This window comes from Coptis chinensis, chromosome 5, assembly GCF_015680905.1.
Source record: "Coptis chinensis isolate HL-2020 chromosome 5, ASM1568090v1, whole genome shotgun sequence".
Lineage (NCBI taxonomy): Eukaryota > Viridiplantae > Streptophyta > Magnoliopsida > Ranunculales > Ranunculaceae > Coptis > Coptis chinensis.
Genome location: NC_141460.1, coordinates 81,230,350 through 81,257,391, shown reverse-complemented (window position 1 = coordinate 81,257,391; position 27,042 = coordinate 81,230,350). Strand labels below are relative to the sequence as shown.

General features: G+C 36.1%; 3 protein-coding genes across 9 annotated transcripts; 2 read left to right on the top strand and 1 right to left on the bottom strand.

The window, feature by feature from the left end:
• Positions 1-1,342: 1,342 nt before the first annotated feature.
• Positions 1,343-8,845, top strand: LOC147499259 (autophagy-related protein 18g-like). 2 transcript variants are annotated; one of them, XM_086561089.1, is made up of 9 exons: positions 1,343-1,718; positions 2,987-3,438; positions 3,764-4,207; positions 5,072-5,317; positions 5,402-6,220; positions 6,312-6,487; positions 7,212-7,345; positions 7,508-8,095; positions 8,301-8,845. In XM_086561089.1, the coding sequence occupies exons 2-9, from the start codon at positions 3,391-3,393 to the stop codon at positions 8,303-8,305; spliced, it is 2,460 nt and encodes an 819-aa protein (XP_086417215.1). In that variant the 5' UTR covers positions 1,343-1,718; positions 2,987-3,390; the 3' UTR covers positions 8,306-8,845. The 2 variants fall into 2 exon arrangements, with proteins under 2 accessions (XP_086417215.1, XP_086417214.1); XM_086561088.1 differs by lacking the exon at positions 1,343-1,718 and having other exon boundaries at positions 3,018-3,438; positions 7,508-7,738; positions 8,003-8,095.
• A 1,663-nt stretch (positions 8,846-10,508) lies between these two features.
• On the top strand, positions 10,509-12,603 carry LOC147499258 (histidine-containing phosphotransfer protein 1-like). Of its 4 annotated transcripts, none has more exons than XM_086561085.1 (6): positions 10,509-11,269; positions 11,377-11,507; positions 11,617-11,685; positions 11,804-11,875; positions 12,016-12,088; positions 12,172-12,603. In XM_086561085.1, exons 1-6 carry the CDS (start codon positions 11,210-11,212, stop codon positions 12,223-12,225), a joined length of 459 nt encoding a protein of 152 aa, XP_086417211.1. In that variant the 5' UTR covers positions 10,509-11,209; the 3' UTR covers positions 12,226-12,603. The 4 variants fall into 4 exon arrangements, with proteins under 4 accessions (XP_086417211.1, XP_086417210.1, XP_086417213.1 ...); XM_086561084.1 differs by having other exon boundaries at positions 12,010-12,088; XM_086561087.1 differs by lacking the exon at positions 11,804-11,875.
• Positions 12,604-13,299: 696 nt separating this feature from the next.
• LOC147499257 (nucleoside hydrolase 3-like) lies at positions 13,300-26,544 on the bottom strand. 3 transcript variants are annotated; one of them, XM_086561081.1, is made up of 12 exons: positions 26,230-26,544; positions 20,401-20,580; positions 19,944-20,057; positions 18,423-18,755; positions 18,120-18,296; positions 17,716-18,000; positions 17,238-17,360; positions 16,804-17,001; positions 16,073-16,326; positions 15,061-15,265; positions 14,436-14,741; positions 13,300-14,006 (listed from the first exon to the last, which is right to left on the bottom strand). In XM_086561081.1, exons 1-12 carry the CDS (start codon positions 26,404-26,406, stop codon positions 13,689-13,691), a joined length of 2,670 nt encoding a protein of 889 aa, XP_086417207.1. In that variant the 5' UTR covers positions 26,407-26,544; the 3' UTR covers positions 13,300-13,688. The 3 variants fall into 3 exon arrangements, with proteins under 3 accessions (XP_086417207.1, XP_086417208.1, XP_086417209.1); XM_086561082.1 differs by having other exon boundaries at positions 19,944-20,054; XM_086561083.1 differs by lacking the exon at positions 26,230-26,544 and having other exon boundaries at positions 19,944-20,028; positions 20,401-20,515.
• Positions 26,545-27,042: the final 498 nt, after the last annotated feature.

Here is a 27,042-nt window from a genome sequence, read left to right as displayed (position 1 = left end):
CCTTTCTGGGGGGATCAGCTAACTCTACCATTTTTCTCATACCAAATACCGCACAATCTTGTTCGCTAGCAAAATATAACTCATTATTAGTCAACAAATCAGCTAAAATATAAAATTGTATTAACAGTCTAGTTTCTTTATTCAACAAGTGTATCAAATAAAATCAATAAAAATCGGTAAAACATTTGGGTGATGATATCAGAATTTTGGGACTCGAATCCCACCAGCATTAAAGAGTTACTAATCTCATTTAAAATAAACTTACTAATAAAAAAAAATACATATATATTTTTATAAAATTATATAAGTGATTGCTTATTTTTTGTCCAAGGTACCAATTTTCGTCAGCACTGGAGACTTAAAAAACCAAGGTGGTCGTACCAGCCCATACTCGATCTGACCTCTACTACGCAAGTAGCTGAGATGGGCGGACCTTGATCGCCCGAAATTATTGAAGCAAAAAATAAAGGATCAAAATTGAGCACAGCACTCCCAGTTCCAGCGAAAAAAACAATGAAAGAGCACAGCACTCCCTAATGACTGCATTAAGTAGTTAATCAATTAGAAAACTGATGGTGAAGTCCAAACATACAAACTTAATTTGAGATTTTCAAATCTGGTACTTTCCCAGTGTTCCATCAACTTTTCATTAGTCGAATTACAATCAAGAATTTGATTGATCCACTACAACCACAAGAACAATTTAAATCCATATATTGTTGATTGAGACTCAATGATTCTCCTAAATTCAATTCCATTTAACTAATAATGTGAAACATCAAACTTTACATTCTTATAAAATTTCACTGTAGAATTATATCAATGATGCCATCGTACATTCTTATTCTGAAATGATGAGTATGATGTTGCCATAGTGACATTTTTTTGTAGAGTGAAAAATGGAGTGGTCCAATCTCAAACCATCAAATGATTTGGTATAATATGACATCGTACATGTCATATTTCAAAGATAATGTGTACCGTGGAATTCGACACAAAATATATGTTCAAGGTTTGTGGATATGTATGTATATCTGTATTCATTAAAAAGCTTATATAAAATTATACATGAATAATACCTGATTTTTAAGAGAACCACTCAACAAAAAGCGTAGACAACAACATATACCGATATACGTCTTTCCTACTTCAACGCAATTATTCACACACAATGTTTTAAAATTTTAAAATACATCTTACGTCATCATTCAGTTACTCCAGCTAAATCTCAACCGTTAGATTTAATTAATTTACCTGATCCCAAATTTAATTAATGATTAATTAACACACTAATTAAAAAAAATTATTATTATTTTACTTGCAGTCCAAACAACAAAGCAAAGTTTTTAAAGAAGCAAAAATTAGGAAGAGGAAAAAAAATCTTTCAAGTCAAACACAAAAAAAAAAAATCAAAGCTATCAACTTTGATTACTGGATGTTATTTCTGATTAAAGGAGGTGGGAGATGGTTGTTGTTAGTGGTGGTGGTGGTGGGTGAAAGTAGTAGTGGTGGGTGAAAGAATAAGAAAAAAAAAAAAAAAAATGAAGAAGGGGAAGAGTGGAAGAAGTAGTAATGGGGTGTTGCCAAATTCATTAAGGATCATTTCATCTTGTTTGAAAACTGTTTCTTCAAACGCTAGTTCTGTTGCTTCTACTGTTCGTTCTGCTGGGGCATCAGTGGCATCTTCAATTTCTAATGATCAGGAGCAGAAAGACCAGGTTGGTTGATTTTACAACTCGGGGTTCTGTAAATTTTGTATCTTTTGGACTAGTTTTGTGTTTTTGGTGAAATTTTGATGTGGGGCATGAGTTATTTTCAGTTGTTTGTTATTTTTAGAAGTTGAAATTAAATTTGTAGGTGTAATTGATTTGATACTTATGGAAGTTAGACATATAGTGAACCAGCAGTAACAGAAATATATTGAGGTTCAAATTCTAGTTGGGAAGACAATTGTTTTCCTCTTGTGCTTGTTGGTGATATGGTGTGAAGAAGCTCATTTTACAGGCATTTTATTGATTGAGAAGAAAAGAAAAGGAGAAATGAATTGGGAAAAACTGTGTTACTTAGTGCTGTGGCAGTACCATGGCTATCATTAAATGGAAATATTATAGAAGGGATCTCTATTGCAATGTTTGATAAGTGTGGAAACCATTGATAATTTGATATTGTAGGCTAGCAAATATTTTTTTTATCAGCAAAACAATAGATTATATTATATTAGTAGTTATTGTGATGTAGTGTGAGAGATTCACACTACAAGTGACTAGCTAGGAAACAATCTCCTAAAGATAGAATCATAGAAAAGATTAGCTAAAACCATTTTTGACTCAATGGGCATTCTTTGAGGATATTATTTTTAGTCATAAAAAGCTTTTGATTGATATAAATAATCAAACAAAATTGGCTTGATAAAAAGTATGGAATTTATTGGCTTCTACTGTTTTTAGGGGATCAACCACTCTACATTTTTTCATAGCAATTACGTACTACGACAATGCATTAGTCAACTGACTAAGAGAATGTGCTGCAGACGAGATAACCGTGGGCAAAACTCTCTTTGCAATAAATAGCCATGTGTCAGGAAACACCAATATGCCATGAATCGTGCATTATATTTGTCTACTGGTTTATTAAGTTCACAGGAAGCGTTGTAAATATGTTTCCTGTAATTCCTATATCCTATATTCTTGCATTATATTTGCTTTGATTGGACAGAGCTTCCAGTTTGACATGATTTTTATTAGGATACATGAGTATTATATGCTCCTTGAACACACTTATCAAATATAAGACTCTGCAGTTTATGCATATTATCTTACTATTTGATAGGCGTGTTAGATCTTTTTTTCTGAGTTTTCTGATTTTAGAAATTTTCCTTATAGCAATCGATACAGACAGCTTTAACATTGTTTGTTAATCTACTGTCTTAGGTTTTAGTTTTATCAGATTTGAGAGTCTATGTTTTAATCTGTTTCTGATCTAATAGGTCCTATGGGCTGGTTTTGACAAGCTAGAGCTTGGTCCATCTACTTCAAAAGTGTACTTTTACTTGGTTACTCCAACGGATTTCAAGTACTTGATGTTGAGGATGCCTCTACTGTCAGTGAATTGGTTTCAAAGAGGGATGGCCCTGTCACATTCTTGCAGGTGCAACCCATTCCTGTAAAATCTGACGGCTATGAAGGATATAGAGCATCACAACCTCTACTCGTGATTGTAGCCGGGGATGAAGTCAACAGCTCCAATGGAGGCCAATCAGGTGGTGTAATCAGGGATAATAATATTGATCCTCAGCCAGGAAACTGTGTCTCATCGCCTACGGCTGTTCGGTTTTACTCTCTGAGATCTCATAGTTATGTCCATGTTCTGAGATTTCGGTCAGCTGTGTATATGGTTAGATCCAGCACTCGAATAGTAGCTGTGGGCCTTGCTGCACAAGTAAGCACTAGCCTTTTTAAGATACAATTATAGTTCAATAACTAAACTATTTAATGTGCTTAATTGTTCATTAAAAGGAATCTAGGATACATGGTGCACAATCACGAATTTTAGGACCTTTGTGTTCTTTCAAGTTTCAACACGTCAGACTAATGTGATTGGACATCTCCACTTGATGAAATGGCTTCTGGTGATGGGTTGACTGAGTAAATCCTCCACCTGCAGATGGATTTGATGTATATAATTCTATGGTCGTTGTATGTCCATTTCTTTGCTGCCGCTAACAGAGCTCTGACTATTGTTGTATTCTTTTGTTGTGTTGCAGATACACTGCTTCGATGCTCTTACTCTGGAAAGTAAATTCAGTGTTCTGACCTTTCCGATTCCTCAGGTTGCAGGACAAGGGATGGATGGGGTTAATATTGGTTATGGTCCAATGGGTGTGGGTCCCAGATGGTTAGCTTATGCATCAAATAATCCCCTTTTGTCAACCATGGGCCGCTTAAGTCCACAAAACCTTACCCCTTCTCCCGGTGTTAGTCCGTCAACTTCTCCTGGCAGCGGGAGCTTGGTGGCTCGTTATGCAATGGAGTCTAGTAAGCAGTTAGCTGCTGGCATAATCAATCTGGGTGACATGGGATACAAGAAACTTTCCAAGTACTGTCAAGAGCTTTTACCTGATGGTTCAAACTCCTCCCCAGTATCATCAAATCCAAGTTCGAAGTTTAGTAGGATTGGTTCAGCCTCAGAAACAGATAATGCAGGGATGGTTAGTACTCTATTCAAAGTCTTTAACTTTATTGGCTTTAAATATGGAATATCTGTAGTAAAAGAAAGTCTATGAGAGTAAAAGGCATAGGTGTTGTTCAACGTATGATAACACCAAGCACTTTATATCTGCCAGACTTTCACATTTTTGTTTTTTGAGAATTTGCAAAGCATTTTTTAAAGTTTCAGAATATCTTTCTGCGAACAGTTATCTTCAATTTAATTTAAATCTTCAAAATAATTATGAACTTGTGATGTTACAAACTATATGGAAAATATATGCCAGGGTTGGTGAATCTTTAGCAGGACATGCGTGGGTGTACTCGTCCAAGCTTTGGCTAAGAAAGCTAAACGGGCGGCAAGAAGTACAACAGGTTAACTCAATATAATATCACAAAGAAGATCCAAAAATGACAAGCTAATGTATTTTAGAATCCTCTGCTATAAATGGTTAGAAGGGTACAATGGCACTACTTTGTGGGAACAGATTTGGAGTTGAGTGACATTATTATCATGATTATGGCCTTTTCGTGCGTGTCTTATTAACATTTTGTTTAACAAAATTATAATAATAAATGGACATTTTGTTTCAGATGGTATTTGGTGTTGTCATGAGGGAGAGGTTGTTTTCGTTTCCAAGGGAGAGTGGTTGTTAGCGGGTTTGGGTTGTTTTTTTTCGTTTTAAAATACAAAAATTATTTCCATGGAGACCACCTGTTCATACATATTTGATTGGTTTAATATGGCTGTACATATGTATGTAGGATTGTGTCATGTGTACTGAATTCTGTCTGGAGCCTTTGCTGAAAACCGTTAATGTGATAGCTTCTTATGAGGGTTCAGCGTTCTTAATGCTTGATTGCAGGTGGTTATTAAGGATTTTGTTTCCAGAGCTGTTATTTCACAATTTAGAGCTCACACTAGTCCAATTTCTGCACTATGTTTTGACCCAAGTGGGACACTCCTGGTTACTGCCTCTGTACATGGTAACAATATCAATATATTCCGGATTATGCCATCTTGCGTACAGCATGGATCCGGCACTCCAAATTATGATTGGAGTTCTTCTCATGTTCATCTCTATAGACTTTATCGTGGAATAACAACAGCTGTAAGTTCTGGCTTCCAATTGACCTGATTTTGGTTTATCAAATAAGATATCCATTTCGCTCATATTTATTAATTTGCGTCACAGGTCATACAAGATATCTGTTTTAGTCATTACAGTCAGTGGATATCTGTTGTTTCAGCCAAGGGGACATGCCATATTTACATATTATCGCCCTTTGGTGGAGATACTAGTATTCAAATGCAGAATACGCAATCTGATGTCCCTACCCTTTTACCTGGTCTTTCTGTACCATGGTGGTCCACATCGTCATGGATGTTAAGTCAGCAGTCTTGTCTACCCCCACCACCTGTTACGCTATCTGTGGTCAGCAGGATAAAGAATGGAAACTCGGGGTGGCTCAATTCCGTGAGCAATGCCGCAGCTTATACAACCGGAAAAACTTCTACACCATCTGGTGCTCTTGCTGCTGCCTTCCACAGTTGTGTATCTCAAATTCCGCAGTCAGTTCCTTCTAAGGCCAATGTCCTGGAACACTTGCTGGTTTATACTCCATGTGGTCATTTAGTTCAACATGAACTTCTGCTATCATTGGGAGTAGAGACAAGTTATAGTGTCTCTAGAACTGGTTCAAGTTCATTTGTGCAAGCACAAGATGAGGAATCCAGAGTAAAAGTTGAACCTGTTCAATGGTGGTATGTTTGTCGACAATCAGATTGGCCAGAAAGGGAGGAATGCATATCCTGGAGTGCTCATGATAAATCAGAAACTGCAGATATGGTGATGGATAGTTCTGATTGTGAAGATAATGATATAAATTCAATAGAGTTGAAGAATAGTCTAGAGGTCAAAGAAGTAAAATCCTATGAAAGACCACACTGGTATCTCTCAAATGCGGAGGTGCAGATAAGCTCTGGGAGGGTACCCATATGGCAGAAATCTAAGGTAGTAAATTTGGATCTAAGTTTTGAGCAGCCTGTGTGTAGGTTGCTTCAGTTTGATGATTCCTTAACCATTTTTTTGCCCTCTTTGGTAGATTTCTTTTCATGTGTTGGTTTATCCGAGGGCTAGTGAAAGGATGTTTACTAACGGCTACACTGGTGGGGAGTTTGAAATTGAAAAGGTCCCTGTTCATGAGGTGGAAGTTAAGCGGAAGGATTTGTTACCTGTTTTTGATCATTTCCATAGCATCAAATCAGATTGGGATGATAGGTAATTTAATTTTACAACCTACGTGGTGCTTATGGTTTTAGGTTCATCTGGATTGAGAGAACATCACCAGTAGCTTTTGGTGTTCTTTTGTGAGTTTTGGGGCTTTAGAACTTGTAAAACCTAATTCATAAGACAAAAAATGGTATCTAATCGGTTGTCAATTCGGATTGGATGCTTCCGCGTAGATGTGATCATTTTTGTCAGCACTACTATAACTTTGTCTCTGTTAATCAGGACACTGGATTCATTGGACTTAGGTACGCTAGAGAACCTATTAAGTTCAGATTGAACTATTTGTTAGTTCTGGTTAGATTAAAAAATAATAATAAATAAATAAATTGTTAGCGATTATGTATACCATCTCATTGTGTATATCTGTTCAAATTAACCTGTACTTTTTCTCCCTTTTTAAGTCCCTTCAGGTATGATGTATAATGTGATTTCAGTGTAAAATAATCAGAGTCCAAAAATCACATGGGACTTACCTATTGTTCTGGTTAATCCAAGTTCTATATAGATTGAATATTTGATACAAGATAATCTCCAAACATCTGTAGAGAAACCGTTAAAAGAACTCTCTTCCACTTCTCAGTAATTTCTAATCTACGTAAATTAAGTGTCTTTAACTTGTCATGGCTTATTTTTCGTTTTTCTTTGTGCAATAAGCATTTCTTTACCCATTACATGTACATGTATGAGGATGCTATTTGTTGACAATATGCAGGGTCTTTGTTGGAGGACGATATCCCAGCACATTTCCTTATGGGCCTAATCGGAGTAGAGATAAATTTAAAGAAGAGACCTCCAGTTACCACTCAAGGCCTGCATCCTTTGGCTCGGTTGAAGGCTCAGATGCAGGTGAGAACAACATTTTAATTGAAGATGATGTTTAACACATCATGACCTATCATTCAATATTCTTGCATCAGTTTTCTAGATTCTAACTTCTGAATTTGTTTTTCTCCACCAACTTTGTTTACGTACTCGACTCTTCTGTTTTGTTTTTTGCTTTTCCATTAGGATCATCAAGAACAAGTGAGTGTCTACTTGATCTGGATCAGCTTACTCCTGTCAATTGTGATCCACGCACAAATGAGACCTTGAGTGTGGTTAGTTCCAGAAACAGAGAAAGTATTGTGATATCATCACCTTCAGTAGGTCCATGTGCTTGTGATAGAGATCGTGTATCATCTCTCTTGGATCATTCTGACAGGGATAAATCTCAAGTAGGGACTAGCTGTATTTCTGAAGGTACATCCTCTGTAGAGAGTAAGATAGTTTCTTCTGTAGAACCTACTGCTCAGAAAGCTTTATTCTCGAACACTAGTGGGATCAGTGAAGTCTCAAATGGAAGTTCTGGTTGTCCCTCTTCAAGTCTGAACGAAGTGATAGAGGTCCTTGAGCATGTGGATTCGCATGACCCATTAGATTTTGGGCAGTATTTTCAGGAGGGTTACTGTAAAGTCTTGGAGCTTGATCGATGTGGTGATTTGACGACAGTCGTTGGTGATGCAGATAGCAGCAGTAGCCACTGCGAAAAGGAGAAACCTGAGGAGGATGAAGAAAGTGATGACATGTTTGGAGGTGTGTTTGCCTTTTCTGAAGAAGGTAAGAATCTTGAAACTGTTCATATAATATAGGCTACATTTGTTGCCACAAAGACGAACTTTGCAAATATCTGTTGTTCCTTTGTCTTGCATGAAAGTAAATAGCCAAGTGTATGGTTATGTCTTACACAATATTACTGTTTGCAAACTTAGTACTGGCATTCCCTACTTGTGTTATGATCTCAATTACCATTTCGCTTGTGCAGGTTGATCTGTACCTTCGAATTCCACTATTATCAAGGAAAACTGATTTCATGATTCCAACTAACCATTGACACTCAAAAATCTTTTTTAAGGAATGATCTCATGCCTTCTTTGGAATAAATGTATTGGTTGAGCTTTGTATCTGTCAAATGGAGATATCGAGCTATCCACCTAAAAGACCAACTGCATGTGAAGACTCGTCATGCTGTGGTGAATCATGCTGTGTAAAGACTGAATTGTGGGAGGAGTGATGAAGAAAGAAAGCAAGCATCTCCCCTCGTTTCACTTGTTTCTTTTGTACATGTTGTAGATGGATGGAAATTTGAAGTTATATGGGGAAAGCCATAGGAGAAGTTTGAACTCTTGGTAGAGGTATGGTTTGAGTTTGCTTTCTCTTCTCACAAACTTCCTATCAAGTTTCTGCTTTGTATAGATGATGTTCAGTGTGAATTCCTCTGCTTGTTTAACAAACATTTATTTTTGAAAAATTTGAAAGAAAAAAAATTGAATGAAAAAGAATGATAAGAAAGCTCCTTTTGCTTCACAACTACGTTTGTCTGACTGGTTCGGTAGATAATCTCTATATCCTGCTGTGCTAACTTAATAAAAATTGTGGTACTGTACTGATACATGCAAAATCCATTTCATTAGAAACTATGTGCTTCAATATCTGTAAGCTCAAATGTGTGTGTGTGTGCACGCATGTGGAGGGGGGGTGGGGGTTGTATTCAAAATGGACCCTTTGGAAGTGGAACAATCTATGATTCTACGGGATATTGTCCGTTAAAGCATGTGCAACCTCTGTTTAGTTTACCAATCTCTTAATTTACATAAATCCCGAAAATCCTGCATTCTTTTAGTTTCGTAGTGCAGCCAAACGAGTTCGTTACATTGCATGCTTTCGACAGAACTTACGAAAAAAATGATAAAAATCAGAAATGTACATATAAAACCTGTATACATGATCAGATTCTGTTCATCATCCACAAATGACAAAAGATGACTAATCAGAATCACATTTTGCAAAAGCAATGGCATATCTTAAAGTTATTGATTTGGGGAATCGAACACTCTGGTCCTCTACTTATTGGTTGCTTTGGTCTTAAATGTTTAATCCATTTGACAAATTCGTATTTCCAAAAATTATGGGCCGAAACCAAGTACAATAACTTGCAGTCCTCCAAAGCAAAGGGTGTAGTTTAATTTTGCATTTGCATGTACTACCTAGGATTGTAACTTGGTGAAGAGTCTGAAATCTGAATCTGATGTCGAAGTTCTTAAAAATTGCATTGACGTGAATTAGAAACCAAAAGAACCGTGTACCAGATTCGGTAAGAAATCTGTATGTATCGTTGCTATGATGACAAACGATCACTTTTAATGTGATATGTAGTGAAGTAGGTACTTAGTCGTTAAGATCATCTTAGCACCTGTCAATCTGTCATTGATGCAAAGAAGCCTAGCTTGCTCTTTTTTTTCTTGTGTTTAATGTGTGAGTGTTCATCATCTCTGCTTGACATACAACTTTTTTTTGATACATGCACTTAACTGAAATGTGGTTGGTTAGCATAAGATTCTTGTGAAACACTTGATTTGGTTAATTTAAATTTTAAATCAACTGTATGAATAAATTTTTCACTTCTAATTTCAACAAAATGTCAAACTTCTTCTAAACGACAAACCTGATTTATTTACAGTGAGTTTTTTTGAAGGCAGTGAGCATGAACTTATTACAGGAACGCTCAACATTCTAGGACACCATTAACATAGAGTCATAGACATATGACAAACTCAAGTTCCCTAGCCGGAGACCCGGAGTCATGGACTATGATGATATGATCACACCACGTACTTTATTTTTTATGTTGGCAAGTCAGTATATGTTTTTTATTTTTGGTGAGTCAGTTTATGTAATGCACAACATCTTCTAGCTTTAAGCTTAAGTGAAAGACAAAAGAAACCACTCATATTCAATTATTCATCTATGTTACTCATTGTATAAAAATGGTAAACAGAATTTTCCTGCATGTGGTGAGACAAAAAGAATGATTTACTGTCTATTCTTTTACACCGTATTGATGACCATAAAAAGCCAAGAAGTACGGTCTACAGGTTTCTTCCAATAGGAAAGAGGAGACAATGAAGATCATGTATTGAGTGATTCCATGTCCATGTGTCACTAGGACTTACGTGTGTCAAACCAAATAACCAATAGAACAACAAAAACAACAAAAAACTACAGCTATGGCGCATGCTATGATATGATTAGATTCTTCTTTAACTTAGAATTGATTTGAAAATAGGTGAAGTGATAATGCAAAGAGTAGATGTTGGAGTGGGTCAAGAAGAGAAAGTGGTAAATCTTCCCTTTAGAAAGCAACCTTTTTTATAATACAATAATCCCACCTTCATTCATTGTACTATTCTTCATTCATTGTACTATTGTAGTGATTAAGTGAAGACCAAGTTGTCATATTGAGAGTGAAAGAAGGAAGTATAACATGATCTTAGCTTATTTCTATGTCATCACTTGTGTTGATAAGGTAAAATAAGACAAAAACCAGTCATGGCTTGTTAAAAAAAACTACAAAGAGAAAGAGACAGATATTACTGATGAAGAGTACTCACTGATGAATATGATGGAAAGGTGAGAGTACATCATCAGATCGAATTTGAGAATTTTTTAAGTTGGTCTTTGTTTGCAGATACCCAATAATTAATGGAGGGGGAGGAACTGAGAACACAGAGTCATATATATTTCACCAAGTATACTATTGTCTTTAATTAATCCACCTTTAAGGTTTTTGTAAGATCTGCTTATCAAGAATCTTGTAAAGTGGTATAAGACAAACAAGCAGAGCAAAAAACTAAAAGAGGAGGAGAACAAGAATAAGAAAGCAAGCAAGAAAGAATGGATGTGAATCAGCTACAGAGACAGCTTGTTGATTATACAGCATCTTTAGTTAATGAGGTTAGTATAATTATATTACCACATAAGAGGTATGTTTTGTTTATAGAAGTTGGTTTTGGTGATGGCTTATGCTTCTTGTTTGTGTTTTTGGTGTTGGTGATGAGAAGGGATTTCTTGATGATCAGTTCAATCAGCTTCAGCAACTGCAGGATGAGAGCAACCCAGATTTTGTTTTTGAAGTTGTGTCCGTCTACTTCGAAGATACAGAGAGGCTTCTCAATGAGTTGGGCCAAGCTTTGTGAGAACTCTAGCTCAATTCTTGTCTTTTTTCTTTGTGTTACTTGTATATATGTGATGAAGTACTTATAACTTTGAAGGAATTGAATAGAATTCGTTGCATGCAACAGTGATCAACAATCTGCAGATTTCAAGAAGATTGATGCTCATGTCCACCAGCTGAAAGGCAGCAGCTCTAGGTGTTGTACATTTTTTTAGTTCTTTCTCTTTAATATTTGTGAATCTTATATTACCACAGAAAACTTGGTTTGATATATACTCCATCTGTACTACTTTTCTACATCTGGATTTCTTTAGCATAGGCGCACATAGAGTTAAAAATGTCTGCATGGCCTTCCGTAATTGCTGTGAAGAACAGAATGCTGAAGGGTGAGTTTTGTTCAAAACCTCAGATCAAATATGGTTTTTGCTTTAGTTTTTCTTCATCTAATCCACTGTGTTAAACTCTTAATTTTTTGTTTAATACCATGATAAGGTTATATTGATCCAAAGACTGTACTAAGGTGCAGGTGTCTGAGATGTCTACAACAAGTAAGACATGAATACACAGTTGTGAAGAACAAGCTTGAAACTCTATTTGGAGTGAGTAGACAAAATTCTTTTGTTACGGGACATTAGAAAATAAACTTCAGTCAATCTTATTTTGTTTTTGTTAATAACTGTAGTTGCAGCAACAGATTTTGGCAGCTGGTGGATCAATTCCCATTTGGAGTGAGTGAAAATAAGTAAGCATATCTGCTGCGACAACAAAAAGAAGTACAATGGGGGCGCAATAGGCTTAAAAGAAAGCTTTTCTTAGCTGAGAAAGTAAGCAACGTCACTAGCTAAAGTTTCTTTATGTCTGTTCAGCATAACCTTGTATCAGATAGTGTGGGCTACAGAGTAAGAGAGAGTGAATAGAATTTGGCCTAGAATTTCAACTCTTTTGCCACCATATCAGTTTTCTAGTTAAGAGTTGAATAGACACATACTGGCTCTAGTTTGTGTAGTGAATTTTCATCATTTTACCTTACAGAAAATGTAAAGTTCTGCTAATGGATTTCGGTGTTTGGTGGGTGTGAAAAGCAAGGATAGCTATATGTTTTTTTTAGCATGGATCTCTACTGACTACTGTGCTACAGCCTACAGCTCATTATGCAAATAAACAACATAGTTGTAAAAAGAAAAATCAGCAAGAATCAACCCGAATACAAATTATCATATACTGCATTTAGACATTGGAGCTTCTCACGCTGAACATGCAGGACAGAATTTGTGCTCTGCACAATCCTTGGCTATTGACAAATATTTTAAGTGTAATTAAAAAATTATTACATATTTGAATCTTTGTTAAATAGATATTACAAACAAATGTTTATCACTTAGAAAGTGATTGTGGAATGGAAAGGAGCTCCTTGAGACGGCCGAATAGGCGATGATATCAATTTGGTTCCAGAACTCAAACCTAAAAACTGGAAAGGAATTCTTGAAACCGTTGATGACCTACATAACACCTCTGCAAAGCCACTACTTACCATTATATTCCAGAACTCGAACCTAGAAACTGGAAAAAAAAAATCTTTCTTTCTTTGCTCTATAAACGCTAATACTGTTTCACTTGTATTCCAGGACTAGAAGTTACAAATAATAACGGCTGTGTTTGGTTCATGGAATTCATAAGGATTCCATGAAAAACTAGATTGAAATAGAGTGTTAAAGAAAAGGGACAATACTTTTCTTGCCATCAAACATGCGATCTGTTTATCTGAAAAGGAAGTTGCATTCTATACTTTTCATAAGCTTGAAGAGTAGGCTTTTTCCATGAACCAAACACATATTACATGTAAACGAAGGAACTAAAATCACAAATAGTTTTGATAATCATCTAATATCCTAGTCTCTCTATTTAGTATGAGAAATACTAAATTGGCCACACTGGCGTTGGAAAAAACATTGCTACTTTTTACTATTATAAGACCAAAAAGACAAAACAACCTACAATGTGTCAATGTCCATTATAAAATCAGCTAAAAAGAGAGGTAAGCAAATTCATCTGTGATCTATTTCTTTCTCTTTCTTGTGATTATGTGAGAACTACTTATTCTTCCAAACAGGAACTAAAACCATCGCTGGTAAAGGGAACCAGCAATGGAAGTGAAGAATGTTGTATAAAAAGAATGAATTTCTGTATTTCAAAAATGTTTTAGTCTGTGGTCTCACTCTTGCTATTAGTTTCAGTTGGCGGCATACTCCATATTCTTTTCTGCTCATCAAAGCTTCCAATGACAGCAGATTGCACTTTGCTACCAAATAGCTCAGCAAAATGACCATAATAAGCCATGGGGTTCACACTTTCGATTATTTTGACAGCTCTTCCATGTTGCTCATCAATGAAAATCTGTCCATCGGTCATTATATTACCCGTTGCCAAGACAGTTAATGGCTTTACTTGGCTGCTCGGCTTTAGCTCATAGTCACCTCCCAACATCACCGCGCCAAGTATTTCTCCTAAAAATATATCCTGAAATAGAAAAGTAAAAGTTGAATCGTCAGATACTGCACATCAGCACTTGAAAATCTAAACCCCTAACTCGCTTCCAAAAACAGGAAACGGGGAACCACCAGGTGATAAAGCTTCATAGGAAAAACCTTGGCCGCATTGGATGATCAGATCATCTACCTGTCCCATTGTTCAGTGCAGTGAAATCTTGCACGCACTCCACAAAATTGAGTGTCGTATAATGTGAGGTTCAGTGAGTAGTAGGGTCAAATTTCTAAATAAATCATTTAGTTGAGACCCATTTGGGGGATTTGAACCCCTTGAAGGGACCAGGAACTGAATTCCAATGGGTAGACTACTAGTCTACTACCTTAACCTTAGGTCTAATACTAGGTGTACTTTATTCGTTCCATTTTGTTTTGGCAAATTTACCGAAAGACATTACATTACCATGTGATGGTATCTATGGTGCTTCTTTTGTAATCTGTATAGCCTTGACAGCAATTGGCGTGCAAACATGGCTTCCGGTGTCTTTCCTTTGAATTTTAAGCTTTCAATCATCTGTGGGAAGGAGCTAGTTTTACGCTGGATACTTAATGGAATCAGCGTAATATCAAGTCCTGATTCCAACACAGTCTTTGCAGCAAGAGGATCAAGAAACATGTTGAGTTCAGCATATTTATTTGAAGGAACAGTGAAAACATTTCCTTCGTCCTTGTCATCATTATTAATGTGTCCTCCGACTACATACACATGCTGCAAAAAAAACAACAACATCAACAACAATGACAACAATGATATTTTAAGAACACGCAACATCCAGAAAATACAGTAATTTATATATTACATTTCAAATAGAACTTTAATCCACTATCTACATTATTCTAAATAGTAGTTAAGGAGGCTACCTGACATTATCAAAAAACAGATTGTGCACTGGTTCATGCGTAAACAATCTTCTTTTGTTGTTTTCAGATGCTTTAACTACGGTTTCCCTTTAAAATTTTGGTTTGTACAATTTGAAGCAACATTCCCTAGTATTGATCCATTTTAAAATACAAGGAAATCAACCTACCTCAATCACTGAGCTCACGTTCTTCTCTGAAAGAATAATCTGAGCTAAATTACTCAGAGGTCCATTAGTCAAAATAGAAATCTTGGACCCTGGAAGCGTTGAATTTGTAATGGATTGCCAAACCTCCAATGCTAATGGTTGTCTTAGCTCAGGATGATCAGTATCTCTGGGAGCTCCAAATTTGACAGAATTTTCTGCTGTATACCTGCGACACAACTCCATTATGCACCAAGTCATAATTCAATGACATGAAACAGACATCGAACTCGTCTTTAGATCAGAGGAAATCTGATGATAATGTATACCAAATCTAAAATGTAACACTATGCTAGAAAGGGTAAATGCTTTATAATAGATTCTGACTTCACGAATTATATCTATAAATGGAGTAACGGACCATGTGTGTGCAAAAAAGAACTGTTTTTTTCCGTTTATGGTAAACTGAGACAGTGTGGCGCACTTTGGCTGGTTAGTATATAGGCTTACTTTGAGAAGAAATTGAAAATGGTGTGTTTGTTTGTGTGTGTGTGTGTGTGTGTGTGTGTCTGCTGTGCATGTGTCAGAAAAGCAAAACAGGGTAAAAAAAAAAGTTGAAAAATTATTAAAATGCTTCAATCTCTATCAGAAAACAAGTTGAATCTTAAAAAGAGATATTTAAAGTGAAAGATCAATCTATTATCTTCTGGAAGATCGGCATACATGATGCCCATAAGTAGTGTTTGGCCTCTTAAGCCAAACAATGCATATCTTTGCTCTCAGCTGATTCTACTTTCACAATCCAGAATTTGATCGGCAACGTTGAAAATTTCTTAGATTCTTGGAAGAAAAAATGAAATTTGTCCTATCTAATTATGTTTAGGAACTTTGCTAAGATGCTACTCCCTCATTAGGAGCGTAAAGCCTAGCATTAAATTATATAAATCCTAGAACTAGTCCCACTCATTGCCAATTGGTTTTGAGTAGGATGCTCCAAAGTGTAATAAACTTAAAGCTTAATTTGTGACTACTCTACCTTCTAGGACTTCGTGGCAAATTACGAGCGTAACCATAAAGTGTATCAGAGTCCAGAGATCCACCGCTACCATGTGGAATAGCTCTGATGTATTTGCAGTCTCCAGCAGCAGGGGAAGATGGATCTGGCTGACCCATTGCAAATACCTGTCCTCGGCCAACTGGGATATCATCGCGACCCATCATATGCAAGATATCATATACGATGTCTATTGTTGCAGAATCAGCCCAGCCAGTACCACTTACTAATATTCCCTGCAAAAACAAGGAAGGGGGAATGGCAAAAACCAATACTGTTTAAGTTCAAACAATAGTGAACAGTTGCAAATGGAAAAAAATTAAAATTATTTAGTTTTCAAATTTACATATAAGAAAACTATGTTGTGATAGGAATGTATAACATCTTATTTACACTATAACTACAGCAACAAATTATTGGTCCCCGATTTGCCATGCGTCCTCGATTTAGAAAGAAGAATCAAACATCCCATCCAAACCTTAAACTTCAAAATATAGGATACTATGTTCAACAATCAAGTAATAGCCATCCAGCAGTTATAACTAAATATTGTAATCCAACAGAATAAATGAGACGTCGTGATCTGATGTCTGGGTTAGTGGGCTATGAACCATCCAAGAGTTTAGCCTTCTATTACAGGTTCTTATAAACTAGGTATGTATTACGATACACATTCAAATGTCCAAAGCAGAATTGAGGATGAATAACCTTACCTTGACGTTGATTACTTCCACAGGTACTTTAAGCAGGTAGATCAAAGCAAGAAAGTCTCCAGCACTCATATCCATGTCAAAAACAACAGGCTTCCCCAATTTCTTTTTAACAAAATCTGGCTTGTATGTCACTTCTTTGTAGAATGGAAATTGTGTGGTGAAATTAAACCTCCCAGTTCGATGAGGAGAGTTCAAAACCTGCAGTTTACAACAGATGGTATAACCAATTTCTTATATCTTTTTACTATGTAAAAATGAAGATGATGTGTTTAACACTGCAACTTCCTAGGAGATAGAATATCCTTTGTAGATAGGCTTAGAGTACTTCTAATAATTTGCTTTCCACACAATGTACTAGCTCTCATTGATAGTGTAGGGAAAATGCATATTTCAACGACAATGGACCTAATATCTATAGCCAAGTAAGTGCTTACATCCAAGAAACTTATATAAAATTCTCTGTCAAGTCCGCTGTGGACATCCTGATTTGGTTTTGCTTTTGTGGCAACGAGAACACGCACTCCTTCTGGACCAGTTATCTCCTTTGTGTAGCCATCCTGTTAGTATTATCAAAAACTTAACTAGTGAGTTTATCTTATAAGGTAAGATTTTCTGACATCCCATGGAATATATACAACAATCACTTTCTCAAATGGAAACTATATTTCATATAAACCTAAAGCATCAAAAGAAAAAATAAAACAAAACCAGATATTTTCCCTTTTTCCATTTTGGTATCTAAAGCACTAAAAATCCTTATGTATACATAAGCAAAAATAAGATGTGTGGTGGCTGTCTCAATTTTCAAATATAACTAAAGATAAGTTTTGAGGAAGAAGTATACGTGAAAAAGAAATAAAGAAAAAGATGAGAAAATAGCTTATGAGTTCCAACACCAAAAGAACCAACTACCTCACATCTCCCTTTTCCATTTTCCACAAGGCAAAATGGATCCCTGAGTCCCATCTGCACATGTCCACTATGTACACAAGCTTTCGTCAAATTAAACTTTGGAGTTTCTAGGCCATCAAAGAGTGGATTCGAGCCATCAAATATACCATAAGGCTTATTGGAAGTAACAACAGTTATATTCATATATTCCATCTCTGCAAATTCATTTTCCCCATTGGCTTTGTGCAAGTTGCGCATAATTGAGGATGCTACACCTGATGTAAATGAGTCCCACATGAAGTAGCTCTGCAAGAAGTTGCTTTATTGTTATTAACTCATTGTTCAACACCTAGTTGCCTGGGTTGTAAGCAACAACCTCTGTATTTAGAAAGGATTAAGTTTACGAAAAAAAAATACATCTTTACCGTATAGAATTGGTTATTAAACCATGTGTCCCTGGCCATTTTTAATGACTTAAAGCAGTATTCTGCCTCATATGTATCCTGTCTCCTCTCGAATACCGTAAAGAATTCTTTGGTTATGAGAATGGTGTTTGTCGCATCTAGGGGAATAAGGGTGATTGGAATGCCAGAATGTAATACCTACAACATTGGAGAAAATCAGTACATATAGTATGCATGAATCTCATCAGACCAAATAAAGAGTACTGAAATAAAAAGCAACTATTAAAAGGACCAAGGTGACTTAACTAAGAGAGAAATGATTACCTGGTAGGCAGCAAAAGGATCTCCGAAAAAATTAAACTCTGCGTATGGGTTGCTAGTGTAGCCTGTAAACAAATTACCATGGTCACCACACTGTACAGGCTTGCAAGAACTATCACCCTTAGGGCAACAACCGGTTGGGTTTTTCGACCTTACTCCACCACCCATAACATAAATGTGCTCAATATTTTTCTTCAAGTGGGGGTTATTCATAAGAAAGATGGCAAAATTTGTATGTGCTCCAATAACAAATACAGTTGTGGGACCCTTAGATATTGTATCAATCATTACTTGCTGTATTGTAGGTTGTCGAAGAGGAGTGTATTGCCTGTTCCCCTGTTTACAATGAGCAAATGCATAAACTAGAGATAACACTTTTACGAGATAAAGTAAAAGGTGATGATGAAATACGAATGTATCATAAAGAAAAGAATCTAGTGAGGTTGGGATCTATAGATCAACCATAAAGTAGTCTGTGACATGTGTGGTTCCAACCTGATGACCATAACAAGATAAGAGAGCACCAGTGGTCTCATCAGAAAAGAATAGTGCTTATAGGAGACACAATAGATCTTTCTAATCTATAAAAGCAAATAAAATATATTGTAGTGTGTTAAAACCACAATATTATACTTTTTTTTTTATTGGCAAGCCTGTTTTAAATGAGATCAGTAACTCTTTGATATTGGCGGGGTTCGACCCCCAGACCTCTGGTATCATCACCCGAAGGTTTTACCGACTTTGCTAGTCGGCACCTGCGACAATATTATACTTAACTAAGTCTAGCACAAAAGATAACTGTGTGCTAAATAGATCAGGATTGCAAAACAGATGAGCTAACCTATCCATCCTATTAGAGAGATGACGCATAAAACCAAACTTTTTGAATTAGCAATCACAGGCATTCTCTCCACAAGTTTCAAATGAGGGGAAAGCCAGAAAGGTCAATTCATTTTTTGATTTGAGAATTTCAGCCTGACCACGGTTAAGACACGCTCAATACAATTGTCAAATAAAAACTTGGATAAAAACCAAGATGTTAGATTTTCCTCCTCGAAGTACCATTACCACTTTGGCATGCTACATTACCACTTATCCTACTCGCATAACTTTTAAATTTGACATCTGACTCTTCTGTGTCAAAACTTCCTGTAGTATTAAGTTCGACACCACTTATTAAGAAATGTGTATTAACTAAGTTTTTGAGAATTTGTGTAATTTTGATTTGTACGGGGAAAAAACACATAAGTTGTGGAATACCCTTTTTTAAAGTGTATTGATGACCTAACAAGATATATCAACATTAACATTATAATTTTGATGAGAAAATACCATTCGTTAGGCAAGTTTACTCACTCCTAATATGCCTACCGAGTATCTGATAACTCAAACTATGCCAACAGTAGTATGTCATAGCAAATGTGGGAGATCAGCACCAAACTGTTTTTCAACTGAAAATATACCTTGAAATTCATTTTACAATGTGCACGCATCAATAGTATATCATGTTGAAGAATTCAATACCTGAGGAAGGAAGCTTCTTCTAAACCCATAATTTGTATCAATATCCAATAACCCTCCAGGTCCCACGGGAATAGCTTGCCTGTACCTACAACCACCCACTGTTGAAATGCCCTGCTAAAATGATGAAGTTACAAAAAGTACCAGCAAGAAGAGCAACAAAATGAAAAGATGAAAAGATACCTATGCAACAAGATATTGCATATTTAGGCTCTCTTTTTTTCATTGGTAAAACTTGTATGAAAATTTTAGAATGTAACACAGTATTCTTTCAAACACTAAGATTTAAGTATGGCCGTTGTCGAGAACGAAGAGAAGGCATTGACATATGCTCAGGGTAATTAGTTGAACCAAAGAAAAGATAACAATGTGGTAAATAATGACGTGTGTTACAAGCAATCAATCTTAGAGATTTGTATAACAATTTAAGGCTATGGGAATCATAGGTACTCAGACGCACCTGTTCAATTATGGGAAGGTATCCACCAACATTCGGGAGTATGGTACCATTTGGTAATATTCCACCTTCACCTCCAACTCCAACTGCAATGTCATTGCGACCCATCATGTAGAGAATGTCATATACTTGATTTACAGCATGCCCGGCATTAGTCCAAGCGTTAGTGTTGACAGTAACTGCCTGCAGCAAAGTAATGAATGGTGACTTGACATACTTTGCTAAACGTATTGAAAGAGTGAAATGTAAAAGCAAGGAAAATAAACAAAAATTAAGGAACAAAGGGGACAAGAGCTGCATTCTGTCCAAGTTATAGATATTACTGTTGGAGTAACAATCTGTTATGGTATGTAGTATATTTAGCAAGTATACTGTAATCTTAGCAAGTGTATCGTAATCTTTTCCTAGATATGTAGATCTCCTATAATCATTCCTATAATAATGGGAGATCTTCTGTATTCATAGAATTCTTCTTGTATATATACCCCCTTGATATATCAATAAAGATCATCAGAATTATTCATTCAAACATCTATGACATAGTATTAAGAGCCAACTCCAATTTCCTTTCCACTACTCCATTACTATAGGAATCGGAGCCTTTTTTTGTGTTTGGTTTCTTTTTCTAGTCATATAATACAATTTGTTACATTATATCAGATTGTATTTATTACCCCCTTCTTACTTATCGTTGTTTTCTATTGATCAAGTTCATTGTTTGTGTTCTATATCATAATAACCGAATTAAATTCCAATAATGACTCCGCTGTTGTCGTGCATTCCAATAATGATTCCGTTGTTATGCCTACTCTTTATATGAAAGAAATGTCCTCACTAATAACTCCAGAACGACTTGATGGTACTAATTACATCGAGTGGTCCTTGAATGCGCAGAACAAGATCAGAGGCAGAAAGCATTGGGGATTTATTTCTGGTACTAAGGTTGCTCCAACATACCTAAATTCTGAGGAAAATGAAGCTTGGGAGGACGAGAACTGTCTGGTCAAGTCTTGGCTTCTTGATGCAATGACCAAGGACATCAGGTCAATTTTCCTTCGCTTGTCTACAGCCAAGGAAATCTAGGAAACTGCCAAACAAACTTACTCTGTCAACCAAAATGCATCAAAGGGTTATCGCCTTATCGGTTATATTGTGAGGTAATTTCTGTCCACCAAAATGGAGGTTCTGTTATTCCTTATTTTGGAAAACTACAAAAATTATGGCAGGAATTTAACGCTATTGAAGATTACATTATGAAGTATGCCAATGACATTAAGAAATATACCACAAAGGTTAATTCTCAGCGTGTGTATGTTTTCTTGGCCAGTCTTGATTCTCATTTGGATGGGGTTTGTGGTCATGTTCTTGCTATTAAACCACTTCCAGACATACAGTTTGTTTATGTCATGGTTTGTGCTGAGGCGAATCGTCAGGATGCCATGCTTGGTGGGACATCTAATGAAGTGACTGCTATGGTGGCTCGTAAACCATTTGCTCGTCCTGAGTCAAAGAAAGGTGTTCGTAAGTGTACCCATTGTAATGGTGATAACCATGTAGTTGATATCTGCTTTAAACTCCATGGCTATCCAGATTGGCATCCAAAGGGTAAGATGGTGTCTCCCATGTTTTCTAACTCTAAGGCAGAGGGTTCAAGTTCGAAGAGTCACTTAGTCACTGCTGCCGAATTTGTTGCCCAGTATAGTATGTCTAACTCTGCTCTTAGTCTTACTGTTTTTATTAGAAATAGTTATTGGATAATTGACATGGGTGCTACTGATCATATGACTTGTGATCGCTATAAATTTAGTCATTCTCCTCTAGTTGTTCAAAATTAGTCATTACTAATGCTAATGGTGTGTCATCTCCAATTGTTGGTGTTGGCACTGTACTTCTGTCCCCTACTTTATCTATCTATGATGTTTTATTTGTCCTATCACTAAACTGTAATCTTCTCTCTGTTAGCCGGTTAACCAAGTCTAATAATTGTGTTGCCTTGTTTTTTCCTACTCACTGTATTTTTCAAAACATCCATACCAAGGAGAGGATTTGCAGTGGTAAATAAAGTGGAGAATTGTACTATCTGGAGGATGGTTTTCAACAGTCCAATCGAGGAGTACTAGCTCATGTTATGAGTGACGACCAGGTTAAAAATAATAAATGAGAGATTTGGCTATAGCATAGACAACTAGGACATCCCTCATATGGCTATCTTAAGAGATTATTTTCATCATTATTTAATGGTTGTAGTCTTTCTGGTTTTTTTTGTGAAACTTGTGTAATGGCGAAAATCCATCATACTGTTTTCTATTCGAGTGATAATAAAGTTGATGCTCTTTTTTCTTTAGTTCATTCAGATGTTTGGGGTCCTACCCAACGTCCTACACATAACGGAATGAAAAGGTTCATTACATTTGTCGATGATTGCACCCGGATGACCTAGGTATACTTTCCGAGACATAAAAGTGATGTATGTACAGTTTTTCCCTTTTTCTATAAGATGGTGCTCACACAGTTTGGCATCTCTGTAAAAGTTGTTTGCTCTGATAATGGGGGTGAGTATTTCAAGAAAGAATTGACTGGATTTATGCATTCGGCTGGTATTCTACATCAAACATCTTGCTCTTATTCACCTCAACAGAATGGGGTTGCAGAACGAAAAATAGACACCTTTTGGAGGTCACTCGGTCTCTATTAATTGGTAGTCATGTCCCATCTCACTTATGGGGCGAAACTTTGAACTCTGTTGGTTACTTGATTAATCGTACACCTTCTAGTGTTGTACAATTTCGGAGACCCTTAGATGTGCTTTCTGACCATTGTACGTTTCCTCCCATTGTTCATTTAGCACCTCATATCTTTGGGTGTGTGGTATATGTTCACTTACATACACAACAACGCACCAAACTTGACCCACATGCGTTGAAGTGTGTATTTGTTGGGTATGGCTCAACTCAGAAGGGTTATAAGTGTTATCATCCATCTTCTAAAAAGTTTTATGTCTCCATGGATGTCATTTACCATGAACACGAACTTTTTTATACAATAGAGATCACTGATTCTTCACTTCAGGGGGAGAATATAAATGAAATGCAGAATCAGGATGATATAATGATCTTTGATTAATCGAGACCACGATCACCGAATGATAAAAATTCAATAGAAGAAGTCGATGCAACCTCCCCTGAGTGCTTAGGTAAAGGATGTGAAGATCAAGCCCATGATAGTACATTATCTCCTACAACGGATCCACTGATCCAATCTTCTCCAAAGGACCCATTAGAGGTATCGTTTAACTCTATTATTGATGATTCTAATATTCATAATGTTGTTGACTCTAATATACATGATGTTGTTAATATATCTAGTCTTGATTTTGAACTAGTTCAATATCATCTTCCACCTCGATCTAACCGTGGTCAGCCACCAATTAAATATGAACCTGATCCTAAAGCTAACGTAAATATCCCATAAGCAACCATGTGTCATCTCACAAGTTGTCCAAGTCATATGCATCTTATGTATTCCAATTATCATCTGTCTCTATTCCTAGTAAAATGTCGAAAGCTTTAGCAGATTCTAGATGTACCAAAGCTATGGCAAAAAAAATGGCAGCACTGAAAAAGAATACCACTTGGAAACTTGTAATCTTATCAAAGGAAAATAAGACCGTAGGGTGCAAATGGGTACGGTCAAGCTCAAAGCAGATAGGACTATTGAGAGATACAAAGTTTGGCTAGTTGCAAAAGGGTATACACAATCTTATGGTGTAGATTATTAAGAAACTTTTGCACCAGTTACCAAACTCAATACTGTGAGAGTAATTTTGTCATTAGCAGCTAATAAAGATTGGTCTCTTCTTCAGTTTGATGTAGAAAATATTTTCTTGTATGGAGATCTTACTGAAGAAGTATATATGGATCATCCCCCAGGTATACCAAAATATTTTGATACAACAATAGTTTGTAAACTAAAAAAGGCATTGTATGGGTTGAAATAGTCCCCAAGAGCTTGGTTTGGCAGGTTCACTAAGTCTATGAAGAAGTTCAACTACGAACAAAGCAACTCAGATCACACTTTGTTTTTAAAATACAGAAGAGGTAAAATCACTAGTTTGATTATCTATATTGATGATATGATGGTGACAAATGATCATCATGAGGAGATTTCCAGTTTACAACAGTATTTGGCTTCTGAGTTTGAAATGAAACAGCTCGGAGACCTTAAAAATTTCTTTGGGATTGAGGTAGCCCGATCAAAACATGGTATTTTCTTATCCCAGCAGAAATATATTCTTGATTTATTATCTGAGACGGGAATGCTCAGATGTAAGCAAGTTGATACTCCCATTGAGCAGAACCACAAATTGTTTTTGTGTTTGAATGCAACTCCAACCGATAAGGGGAGATACCAGAGGCATGTAGGAAAATTGGTCTATTTATCTCATACCAGGCCAGATATTGCGTATGCATTTAGTGTCGTGAGTCAATTCATATATGACTTACGTAAACCTCACATGGATGTTGTAGAGTGCATATTGAGATATTTAAAATCTGCTCTAGATAAAGGCTTATTGTTCTTGAATCATGATCACCTAAAAGTATAATGTACACTAACGCTGATTGGGCAGGTTCAGCCGACAACAGAAAGTCTACCTTAAGATACTTCACCTTTGTAGGTGGAAACCTTGTGACTTGGAGGAGTTAAAAACAGCCAGTAGTATCAAGATCAAGTGCTGAAGCTAAATGGCATATAGGGTACGTGAGTTGTTGTGGTTGAGAAATTTGTTGAAGGACTTGGGTTTTAAACCAAAAGAGGAAATAAATCTATATTGTGACAATACGTCAGCTATAGAGATAGCTCATAATCCTATTCAACATGATCGGACAAAGCATGTAGAGATTGATAGACATTTTATCAAAGAAAAACTTGAAGTTGGAATTATTATTTTTCCATTTATAAAGTCTGAAGACCAACTAACAGATGTCCTTACTAAAGCAGTGGCTAGCAAGGTGTTTATTGACTCTTTTGTCAAGTTGGGCATGTGCGATATCCACACACCAACTTGAAGGGGGGGGTGGGGGAGTAACAATCTGTTACGGTATGTAGTATATTTAGCAAGTATATTGTAATCTTAGCAAGTGTATCGTAATCTTTTCCTAGATATGTTGATCTCCTATAATCTCCTAGAGCTCTGATACCATGTCATAGATGTTTGAATGAATATTTATGATGATCTTTATTGATATATTAAGGGGGTATATATACAAGAAGAATTCTATGAATATAGAAGATCTCCCATTATCATAGGAATGATTATAGGAGACCTACATATCTAGGAAAAGATTACGATACACTTGCTAAGATTACAATATACTTGCTAAATATACTACATACCATAACAAATTGTTACTCCAACAATTACCATTTACAATCATGTGAGTACACAACTATGTTTGTTTGCTCATACACGAATCCATAAAGTCGAAACCTCTTGAAGATCAAAAGAAACAAAATTCATTCATGTGAACACCCACCCACCCGCAAGCACACATTGAAACATTGAATTGAATCAAACTGGTCGATAACAACTAAGACTACATTTAGAATAAACGATATAAGTTCTTTAGTGCATTACTATGAAAAAAAAATTATAGAAATCATCGAAAACTCTTCTAAACAAACTTATAGTGAGTAATCACAAATACCATTTTCTTATTACCTCCTTAAAATATCTCAAATGCTAACAAAACACTCCACAACAAGTCTACTGACAGTGAAAAACTTTCCAACAAAAAAAATAATAAAAAACGTTACTGGGGGTAGAAACAAAACCTGTAAATCAATTTCTGATCTGTTCAACTTCAAGAGATACAAAAGAGCAAACAAGTCATCAGTATCAACATCTGTGTCCAAAAGAATTCGACGAGGCAGAGCATTTACAGAGCAAAGCTCATTTCCAATCAATCCAAGCAAAACAAGTAACCAAATAACACACTTACTGTTCCACATTCTTTTACTCAAAGACTCGAACTAAAAAAAGAATACCACTTTCTTCTGAATCAAAACTAGTTCAAAAACACAAACTACTCATTCATTACTCATCACCAATAACACCAAGTGCAAAATGCAACTAAACTTATACAGACACGTAAAACACACCCACACACAACGAGAGAAAGATGAGAAAAGAGGTTGAAGGAAAGTGATCAAGAAATGAATAGAATGATGGAGAACAAGTCCGGTGAAAGTGGATCTTTAAGGAAAGACAAAAACTCAAGAATGAGTAGAGTACTGGAAGTTTTTAAAAAAACATGCTGTGGCAAAGTTTTGTCTTTATTTTTATATTATTATTATTATAGTATAATATATTTGGGTGATTGGGTCATTGGAGGCAGTGATGAGAGGAGCAAGAACTCTTTTTTAATTTTTACTACTCAGAAGATCCTTATTGAGCTTGGTGAAGATAGAAATTGTACTGACATACAGTTTGGAAAAGTTGACACTCTTTCGTGGCATTCACAATGAATTTTCTCTCTCACTGGAGATTTGGTGTAGACTTGCCGACTTGTATAGTAAAAAGTACTACTTAAAAATGCATTTTGTCCTTTATTAGTATATATATCATACTCTGAATCTCTACCAAGA

Coding starts and splice junctions, on each gene's coding strand:
- LOC147499257 (XM_086561081.1), bottom strand. CDS start 26,406: ATGTGGAACAGTAAGTGTGTTATTTGGTTACTTGTTTTGCTTGGATTG. Junction 20,581..26,229: donor GATCAGAAATTGATTTACAG/GTTTTGTTTCTA, acceptor ACTTTGCTGCAG/GCAGTTACTGTCAACACTAA. Junction 15,266..16,072: donor TTGCCACGAAGTCCTAGAAG/GTAGAGTAGTCA, acceptor GTTGTGTCGCAG/GTATACAGCAGAAAATTCTG.
- LOC147499258 (XM_086561084.1), top strand. CDS start 11,210: ATGGATGTGAATCAGCTACAGAGACAGCTTGTTGATTATACAGCATCT. Junction 11,270..11,376: donor CAGCATCTTTAGTTAATGAG/GTTAGTATAATT, acceptor GGTGATGAGAAG/GGATTTCTTGATGATCAGTT. Junction 11,876..12,009: donor GAAGAACAGAATGCTGAAGG/GTGAGTTTTGTT, acceptor GACTGTACTAAG/GTGCAGGTGTCTGAGATGTC.
- LOC147499259 (XM_086561089.1), top strand. CDS start 3,391: ATGGTTAGATCCAGCACTCGAATAGTAGCTGTGGGCCTTGCTGCACAA. Junction 3,439..3,763: donor CTGTGGGCCTTGCTGCACAA/GTAAGCACTAGC, acceptor GTTGTGTTGCAG/ATACACTGCTTCGATGCTCT. Junction 5,318..5,401: donor ATCGTGGAATAACAACAGCT/GTAAGTTCTGGC, acceptor TTTGCGTCACAG/GTCATACAAGATATCTGTTT.